At 51.3% G+C, this 10309-nt stretch overlaps 1 protein-coding gene across 1 annotated transcript; it reads right to left on the bottom strand.

Annotated features, from left to right (window-relative positions):
• Positions 1-2101: 2101 nt before the first annotated feature.
• On the bottom strand, positions 2102-8425 carry LOC309680934 (small ribosomal subunit protein eS10). Its single transcript, XM_082494706.1, has 6 exons — positions 8366-8425; positions 7332-7481; positions 6720-6891; positions 3203-3280; positions 2756-2811; positions 2102-2190 (listed from the first exon to the last, which is right to left on the bottom strand). Exons 2-6 carry the CDS (start codon positions 7479-7481, stop codon positions 2149-2151), a joined length of 498 nt encoding a protein of 165 aa, XP_082350832.1. The 5' UTR covers positions 8366-8425; the 3' UTR covers positions 2102-2148.
• Between the last annotated feature and the right edge of the window lie 1884 nt (positions 8426-10309).

Below are 10309 nucleotides of genomic sequence, written 5' to 3'. Positions count from 1 at the left end.
GGCGGGAGGCTTACGCCAGTGGCGGACCGCGGTTGCGGGGGGTCCCTATTGTACCCCGCGGTCGGGAGCGGAACAAAGCAGAGGGGGCACCCGGCGCTGGGAGGGGGGGGATACTCTGCAAGCTGGGGGGGCCCCAGCACAGAGCCACCTCATGGGGGGCACTTGCAGCCCCCCCCCCCCCCAACTGTGGCACAGGCTCCTTGCTCCCCACGGGCATTTTTAGATTCCATCCTCAGGGCGGGATGTGGCCAGGCAGCCTGCGAGTCCCCAGACTGCCCCCCAGGAGGGGCTAACTTCACCATCACCCCGCCGCAAAGGCACCCTTGGCTGGTCAGCGTGGCTGGCAGGGGTAGAGGGGTGCCACAGCAGGGCGCAGCCCCACACAGGCCCACTGCCCCAATTTGTGCGCTCCCCTGGGAGGAAAACCCCGCCAAAGGGGCGAGTGCTTCTGCAGGCAGTGTTTGCCCAGCACCGGTTTGGCATCAGCAAGCCCAACCTCCGCTCCACAACAGCAGACAGTCAAAAGCAGAGGGTAAGTCAAGACGCCTTTAACATCTCCTGACTCGGTGTATTTGCTGAATAAAAGGCTCTTTTCCAGCTGGGGATCCCACCAGAGAGTGACCATTGGAGGCACCATCCAGAGAGGAGACGGTTAACGGTTGTGCCTCAGACTCTGCGGCTGAACACTAAAAAGCTTTGAAACGATGAGGAGGGGATCTGTTCTCCACCACACAGAGCTCCCAGCCCAGGCTGGACAGACTGGTGGGTTAGGAGACCAGGATTAGATTAAAATGTGGGAGCAGTACTTCCCTAAGAGTCTACTACTGTTCTTCACCCCAAAACAAAAGCAATTTTTATTTGCTCATTGGAATCTTACATTTAATGAGTCAAATATTCTTTTAGAAGAAAACATTTAGCACTTCGTACAAATTGCCATGCACTATAGTACTCCAAGTGATTTTAAATAGTTGCTTAATTTTACATGAAGCTAAACGTTTTGCTGAACAAAACATTGCTTCCCAAACAGAATCACAACTATAAATGCATAACAGTGAGTGTAAACATTCCTGCCACCACTGTAGGTTAAAATAAGCAGAAACTTGAACAAAAAGCACCAGTAGAAGCAGACAAGACAGAAGTTCAAGAATATCACTAGCAAACTTGAAATAAGAGCTGCTTTAATCCACATTCCCATTAAGACTAAGGCTGTAAAGTGCATCTTGGCTAAATCCAGCCACCTGGGATTCAGCAGGTTAGTCTGGATTAGGTTTAGCTAAATCGCAACCTACAAACTTCAACAGAGGCAGATGGATCAGTTAAAACAAAGATTTGGAACACCTAGTCTCTCCCTGCAGTTCCAACTCCCTCAGAAATAAAATAAATCAATAGAAAATAGTCTCATGCCCACCATTTCCCTCACCCCAAACTAGGACTGGAAGGAACTCCTTTCCCCGGGGTTAGCATCTAGCACTTGTGCAATATTAAACCTGCTCTGAACAAGATACCATTTACCAGACTACAGAAAACCATTCCCAATTAGCATCATCTGGTTATTAGTTGGCGGGTGACATCTACTGGTAGGCTGCACACTGCAGGGGACCCAGGCTGCGCCTCCCCGCCCCAGCTCTGCTCAGCTGCAGACAGCAGGTGCTGTCAAAAACACCCCAGCTTGCTTACACCTCGGTTAATTAACCCAGTGATTTCAGAACCAGGATAAAGGAAACGCTCACCTGCCTGCACTGGCTGTGTCCGATTCACACAGGGCCTCAGGCCAACAGAGCTGAACTTGCTGAATTTTCTGTCTGCAAAATAGGATTGTCTCTCAGCCCTGATTTACTGCATTACCAGGAATTACTAGAAGTGAGTGTCTTCCTGGGCAGAGTAGAAAAACTGCCTGCAGCCCTTCTGCTCCTCATTCCTCCATAAGAATCACCTCTACACGCTAGCGAAACCCTACATCAGTGACGACCACACCTACAAAGTTCCTTCCTATAACCTGCTTCTAATCACAAGTTATTCCACTACTGCTGTCACACATGACAAAGATTTGAGTCACCTCTAGATTTATGCGCTTAAGTAAGACACAGTGATGCAACCCAGGTGGCATTTTCACCTATTTTATTATACACAAAACATGAGCAGGAAGTTCTACTGAGGAGGCTGACCACGTCCACGACCAAATCCACCTCTCTGCAACAGAAAAGGAAGAGCATTAGAAGTCACCATATTAAGCAAGCGACAGCAACAATTACACAGCAGCAAGAACCACCAACATCATAAAAAAGCTAGCTGTCTTTCCTCAACTTTGCATTACTTTGATAAGCGTCCCCTGCTCCAAGCACAGCCTAACGCTGATCTGTTTGAAACTAGCTATCTGAGACAGGTTAACCAGAGTCCAAGAACAAAATCAACCCATCCCAGCCAGCTCTGTGGATCACATCTAACACTCTTCTATTTCTGAAATATAAAATCATGCATTTCCTCCAGAGAGCTTGGCTTGCTTCTCAAATATGTTGCTGGCTTCCCGTCACAGCAGCAAGGCCATCACGTAGTTTCCCCAACAGGAACACAGTAAGCGGAGCCGAGCATAAAGTGTACTGGTTACCAGCCTCCCTTACACAATCAGAGCCAAATACCTAACCCCAGCTGGCATACCTGCAAAGCACAACACTGAAGAGCATGCAGACATGACCTATCCACTTTCTCCTAATCAAAGCCTCAATAAATGAAGCAAATCTCACATGGGAATACTCACAAACTGGAATTCAGTGGCTGCTCCAGCACCAGCCTCCGCCTTCTTATCAGCGCCAGCTGAGGAGAGAGAAGAATGAGTTATTAACCAAAGAATCCACTCCCCAAGTACAGCACGCCTGCTGGGAATCAAAGGTTTACAATCAAAGATGACTACAACTTAGGCTAAATATAGCAAAGTAAAATAGCTATTATTGAGACTGTTAGAGCTACTGAACCCACCCCAGAGAAAATCCTCCAGTCCAGCTTGACAAAATTCAAGAAGACTTCTATCCATAAGCAGATAGAGATGAACTCTGTTGCGTAAATGCTTAAGCTATGCCAAGAGTCTGATTTTCCCCTTTTCTTCTTGAAAAAGAGGCCAATACTGAAGACAATTCTCCCAAAGAGATAAGCTGCACAAAGAGCAAGGTCGGCCTGATATTCACACAGCAACACAGCAGACACTCACGTGGAACAGCACTGCGTCTGTACGTATCCCTGTCAGCTTCTCCCCGAGTAAGACGTGCGGGGCGTTCACCTTCCAGACCTGGAAAGGAAAACAGCAACATCAAATACATTGCTTACCCAGGACACAAACAACTGACTCCATGGGTGACCCTGCACCTCTAGGTGGAAAAAAGCCCTCCAGTTAAGCATTACCAGCAGAACTGCACCTCAGACAGCTTGGTGTTATCAGCCTAAACAAAAAAAGTGGTATAATAAGGAAAAATTCACTTTAAGGGTAAAATCTGCTCAAGTGCACCAGCTTGTGCTTGGGTTGAAGTTAAATAATGTGAAAAATACATTTAAAGCATCATCTCAACAGTCTTCTGGCCTTCAAGCAAGAGCCAAAAATTAATGATCATAAAAAATATCAGAAATACAGGGAATCTGTCACGTCCAACAAGCTTATTCATAGCTAAATCACAAACTGCATGACATTCTGATCCCAAATATACTCCCAGCTATACTATCAGTATCACAAATCCTCCACAATGGAATAGATTAATAAAACTAAGAGCCGATTATCTATGTAACATCAGATTAATATCAGACAGGGCACGTGCAGGAAAGAAACAGATGTGGGGGAACTGCCAGCCTCTGCTCCATGCTTACAGGGTTCACCCTGAGCATCAAAGATGAAATACACTCCCACAGCACCAGGCCACGGTCCGCATGCTCAGGCAGTAAGACACGTTTAAGGACAGTTGCTGCCTGGCACACCACACACAGTGTACTAGCAGACTCATGCACGCTGCAAGAAATAAATCATGCGCTGCTTCTACTGGCTTGACTTATACTATAGGCACTAGTTTTCCCATACAAAACCCAGTTTTAATGCTTTTATTACACAGGGAAACTACCCAGCAATGTGCAAACAGATTAACTTATCCTCCAAGTGCTATTGCATCCTTGCTTTCTGTCAGGTTAAACCATTATAGTACATCCCCTAGAGCCAATGGATTATTTTTTTTTAACTTCAGATCTGTCCATCCTTAATTTCTAAGAGGTCAATTACATCTGTTAACAGATTGCAAATATCAAACACACAGTAGTCTAAAACCTGCTTTAGACTAACTGTTCCAAGCTTTTGTAGCAAGCCTTACTTGAGAAAGTCAACAGCACTGCATGGAAGTACCAGAAAAGGCCCCAAAGCCCCAAGAGGCCAAACAAGACCCATAAGCTTGGATTCTGCACCACAATCCACACACACCTCTGCAACTCCTCCTCTGCCGCAGCCTAAGGCAGGTAATCCACAGAGAAACAGCACAGAAACAGACAATTTGCGCAGCCCTACCAGCTAACCCTGCCAAGGCGCAGACTGATCGAGGGCACTGGCACTGCACTGAAAAGGGCAGTGATGCTGCATGGTGAAGCTTCCTCACCGCAGAAGCCCTAAGAAAATTTTAGCTAGGAGCTGTATGCCCCATCCTCCTATTAGATATGCAGTTTCTTTAGCTCACTGGATAAACACAACATCCAAAGAGTAAATTTGATAACATCCAAAGCTACTCAGAGATCAAAGAAGCCATCATCTTCCTAGTTCCAATGCAATTCTTTCCTTTGAAGCAGATGGTGCTACAGTTTTGTTAGGCTAAAAAACAAGTTGCAGGAGTTGCAGGTGAACTCCTCAGCACCCCATGCTCACAGCCTCCGTCCCCAGTGCAGTGTCCAGTACTTGGGGACAGGATACGATACAGCTCAGAAGCAGGAAGAGTAGACTTCTGCCACATACCAGAATAAGCTTTTTCATGCAGGACTCCCCTCTCACAGAGCAAGTCCTGCTTTAAGGGCAGGATGACATCCTACAACATTATTCTTGGTAGAGACAAGAGGCAACTCCACACAAGACACACAGACCCACCATCTCCTGCCTTGAGGGAGAAGAAATATTTCTTGCCCCTAGAGACCTGGCAACGCTGTTCTGCCAACCACGGCTGCAATAATTTTCTCTCTCATTTCTCCAAGTTTCCCGAAGTTTTGATCTCCTCAAAGATCTTCTGGGCAATTTTACAATCCATATTTTGCACTGTGGTGTTTCTTCTCTACTACTCAACAAGAAATCAGCAAAACCATGCAGAAGGGATTTTGCAGAGCATTTTCAAATGCCTACAAGCAATGTAACCATCCTTCCTATTCTGAATTATTAGCTTGGAACACAGTAACCTTTTCAGAACTGAACTGAGGGGCATGGTGCCTTCAGCACATTCACCTCAAGTTTATTTATACTGTACTACTTATATGAATTTGCTCACCTCAAAGGATATCAAAATGGCTCACAAGCCATTCATAGACCAGTATCAAGGATCCACAAGGAAAAAGTGTTGCTTCTGCCTTGAGTGGACTAAACAGGCAGATTTGCAACCCAAACTTTAATGTTAAATACTACTATTCGCAACCAGGGAAGAATACCTTCTGGAAATAACTATCAGCCATCTGCAGGTGGGCCTACAACACATTCTGTAGGGCCTGTACAGAGCTGCAGCGGCACCTGTGCAGAGGCAGTTGCAGGCGATCTGAGAAGCCAGCATCAGCAACACATCTGTTTGCACGACCAGCATCTCCTTCACTTTGAGGTATGAAAAACCCACCAGGAAGAAATCAGAACTACAAGCCCAACATACCACATGTATTTGTTGTAAATCTTTAAAGAAGTGAAGGCAGCTTTAGCAACATGACTTGCCTAACAGCTCGTTAAGTGTACATGATAAAGTGTACCCCCAGAACTGTGGGTATCCAACTTGACCTCAGGTACCACAGACAATGCACATCCAGCAGCCAGGCTTAGCTTTTGTTTTCAGTCATCAAATCCTGTGCCCATGTGCCACATCCCAATGCAAGTTTGCTCCCTATCTCAGCAACCCTGGCCAAGGCCACTCACGTTTTACACAACAGCCTCCCAGGCAGCTATTCTAAGGGTAACTCAGCCAGAGACAAGGTTCTCTATACCTGCTGGACTAGACCGGCAGTGCACACACCATCTTCCTGAGGAAGAACTTCTGTGATTGCTGCAGGCTCTTCCCAAAAGACAAGAACAGTTTTTGAAAAGCCCTGGCAGCTAGAAACATCCCAATCTCGGACCTCAGCCATGTCTGGGCACCAAATGGTACCTCAATCCACAGCCTGAGGTTTCAGTGTGCCTGCTCTCAGTAACTCCAGGCACTTGTGTTACCAGAGAAGGCCAAGTCCCACACTCAAAGCATTTCTCCAAGTCAGTCTCTCAGCTTTCTCTAGCCCTCTCCAACTTTTCAGTGGGCCTGTGGCCATCAGACCAGTGCCAAATACAAAAGCAATAAAACCTATACATGCGTCCTTGATCTATTAATGTTTATACATCCAAAAAAAAACCACAGCAACTCAAACCAACCTGCGCTGCAAGCTGACGTTCAGCTGCATATCCACCGCACCTGCACTGTCTGACACACTTAACCTCATTCCCTGCTTCCTCCTGCTGACTCGGCAGCTGCCTCTCAACCAGCACCTACCTTTGGGCCGTGGTCTGCCAGTCTCCGGGCGGCTGCGGCGCAAGGTTGCAGGGACGATCTCAGGGGGGAGATGAAGGTAATCACGCAGGTACTGGATGCCCTCATTGGTCAGATACCAGTAGAAATGCCTCCATGCAAACTGCTCTTTCACATAACCACGGGATTTCAGAGACTAAACAGAGAACTCTCGGTTACTTCATGTATGATCCTTACCATCATTCAACATCTCCAATCAATACCCTCACCAGATGTTTTTATGAACATAAGAGCTTATCGGGGGTGTGTAGGGAATAAAAATCTAGAAACAGATAAAAGTTCATGTGCACAGGGCAAACTTATAGCATTGTTGCCATTTGGTGAGAAAATACAAGGCTATCACACAGAGGTTGTCACAGCTTCAAAAACCGAGCTAAGAGACAGGGGTCAACAAAGAATAACGTTCTACGGTCTGTGGGGAACAATAAATCAAAGATGAAATGGCAAAAATCAGCAAAATGGGAAAACAACTATTATAGGAAAGAAGCCAAGGACTGACAATGTTTATTCACAGCTATACAATTATCTCAAGTGCCCCAATCCCCACTGGCTGGCAGCCTGCCCTCGCCACTGTACCTGCATGGCTTTCATGACATGGAGGTTGGGCACATTCTTGTCAACGAGCTCAGGGTGCTTCGGCATGTGGACATCTTTCTTGGCCACCATCACTCCCTCCTTAAAAAGGAGTTCGTAGATGGCAATTCGGTTCTTCTTGGGCATCAACATCTAAACAAGAGGTAAGTGGTAGACAGTAAATACTGCTGATTAAAATAAATGGGTTCAGAAGCCTAGTAGAAGTAATAAAATAACCACACCACCAGTTTGTATGAAAAGCTTAAGACTTAAATAACACCCACCAGATTACTGTCTCCTACAAGAACTTTCTGAACGACTTTTCAACACTTGAGCTGCTGGGCAGGCATCCCTTCCCTGTGTTTTCCAGTGGAGGAAAACTGAGCAGTCCAAACTTTTGCTCTTTAACATTAAATCCCATCACCATATTAAAGACTGTGAATTATCTGATGTCGGTCAAGAAAAGAGACCAGGGCTAAGGCAAGCCGGGAGAAACACAGCTCAGGCTCAGGCATGTTTCGACTCTCCCACCACTGCCAGAGAACGTTTGTGCTGCTGTTGTTAACGCACACTTAACCGGGGAACTGAGGAGGCCTCTCACACCCCTACTGAGCAGCAGGGCACCCTCGCCAGCTGTAGCCCCGGTCCGCCAGGGGCTCGGCACCCCGGAGCCGGTCGAAGACCTCCACCACGGGAGCCTCTTGGGGCAGAAAGCCCCAGTGCCACCGCTGGATCTCAACGTGCTTCCCACCGCGGCCCGTCCCTGCAGTCTAGAGGGGGGAGCCTGGCGCAGCCGCCTCAGCTCAGGACCCTCCAGCCTCAAGGCCTGCCTCCCCGCTAATGGGACAATCCAGCGGCCTAGTGCCCGCCGGTCCTTCCCGCCCTGCAAACTCGGGCCTAGACACCCCCCCATTCCGGAAATCCCTGCCGCGGGGGGCCGGGCCGTGGCTCCCTGTTGCTGCCAAGCCGCGACCCCACACCGCCGCCCCGGGATGGCGCCGATGCAAGGCCGATACGAGCCCGGAGCGCGGCCTCACCGTGGCGGCTGCGATGGGCCCAAGAGCGGAAAGGAGTACGCATGCGCCGCGCGGCCGCTTCCGGCCTCCTGAAGACCCCGAGGCGGCGCGGGTGGCTGCGGCGCTGCCTGAGCGGGGCACGAAGGCCCCCTCCAGCCTGGGCACGAGGGTGCCCATTACGTTGCCTGATGGGAACTGTCACCGGCGGCTCCGCCGGGTCGCTAGTCGTACGACATTTTCTGATCCCACCTCGGGGGGGGAAGAGCCAGCTCCCCCAGTCACGGCGGCTTCCTTTATCGCTCCCCTCCCCGAGGGGCAGCTGCTCCGCACCGGGCACAGGCGGCCATTTCGGGGGGGGTGGTGGGGGGGGTGGTGTCTCGCTACCCTGCTGTAAGCACCGGAGCGTAGCTCGGGGCTCGCTGAAAGCACACAAAGTCCCCTTTGCGCCCCAAAATGGCCGGGGGGGGGGGGGGGGCACCCACAGCCCCCCCTGCCTGCAGCAAACACACACACACCCGCTTTTGGTCCAGGGGGGGTGTCCCTGGGTGGGGTGGCCGTGGGCAGGGTACAATGAGGGGACAGCAGCCATGTCCCCTTAGGGCCACCCTGTGCAGTGTGTCCCCCCTAAACCAGGGCTGCTCCTGCCGCGGTTGAACACCCCCGGAGCAATGGGAGTGGGGTCCCGCGGCCGGTGGAGGGGGGACATCCCCGCTGCCCCCCACAAACACCCCAAATTCAGTGGGGACTTTGCCACTTGGTACCCCCTGATCTGCTCCTGGATGGGGAGAGGACAGGGAAAGGATGGGGAAAAGAAGGGGAAGGGGAAGGGAAGGGGAAAAGAAGGGGAAGGGGAAGGGAAGGGGAAAAAAAGGGGAAGGGAAAGGATGGGGAAGGATGGGGAGGTTGGGGACCCCCCGCCACCAGCCGGGCCACCCGGCTTATTGTCATCCATCTCCGCAGTTGTGTTTTCACCTTGTGCGGCCAAGGAGTCGTTACGCCGGGACGGCGATTGGTTGGCTAAATATGCTTCCCTAATCCCCGTGCTGATCTTTACCCCCCTCCTCCCCATCTGCCGTGACCTTCCTGCCGATGTGCAGAGGCAGCCCCGGCGAGAGGCAGCCAGCCCCGCTCCCCGCCAGCGTCCCCACGTCCCAAAGGTACCACCACGCGGCTCCCGGATGGATTTGGGGTCGACGCGGCTCCCGGCGAGGTGGGAGGTTGGCGTCAGTGGGTTGGCCGGGGCTTGCTGCGGCGAGGGTTGCCGTCATAACAGCGGGTGACGGTGGCAGTGTCCCCTTGTAGTGGATGGGATGCTGGGGGCTCGTGACGGTGCCGTGACTCCAAGGGAACCCCAAGTCCCCTCCGGTGGTCCCTGGCTGGGGGGTTTTAAATGGGTGTCCCCCCCATCATGCCGGTGGCTGCTTGATGGGAAATGAAACCTGCTTCAGCAGAGCATCTCCCTGACCCATTTTGAGTGATTTCCAAACTTCTGCTGGATTGTGCCGAGTGGGGCTCACCATCCGCCTCGCTTCCCCCCCCTCAGATTTTGGGTTCATCTGTTTTTCCTGACTTCATGGTGTCTCTGGCAGGGTGGGAAGGCAGTGTGGGTCCCGCAGGTCCCTGCCCGGCTGCCTGCACCTCCCAGCGGGGCTGGGGGCTGGTGTGAAGCAGCAGCGAGGGACAGGGGTCTGGGCAGGGGTCTGGCAGGGGTCTGAGCTTCTGGGGGTTCATGAGATGCAGCACTGTGGGGCTGGTGGGATGCAGCACACACCAGCCCATGCACAGCCCCGCTGCGCACACTGTGCCCATCTCCCCCATAGCCCACCCGGGCACCCGCCGCACTCAGGGCTCCGGAGGGGGTCCCGGGGGAGGGGGGGGGGGGGGGGGGGGGGGGGGGGGGGGGCTGCTGGCTCCACACACTGACTGTGGGGCCAGGGATGCCCCAGGGCCACGCTCACCCTGCCA

The sequence above is a fragment of the Vanellus vanellus genome (assembly GCF_965231255.1).
Source record: "Vanellus vanellus genome assembly, chromosome: 23".
Classification (NCBI taxonomy): Eukaryota; Metazoa; Chordata; class Aves; order Charadriiformes; family Charadriidae; genus Vanellus; species Vanellus vanellus.
The sequence above is the reverse complement of the archived record's forward strand: the minus strand, read 5'-3'. Positions and strand labels throughout refer to the sequence as shown.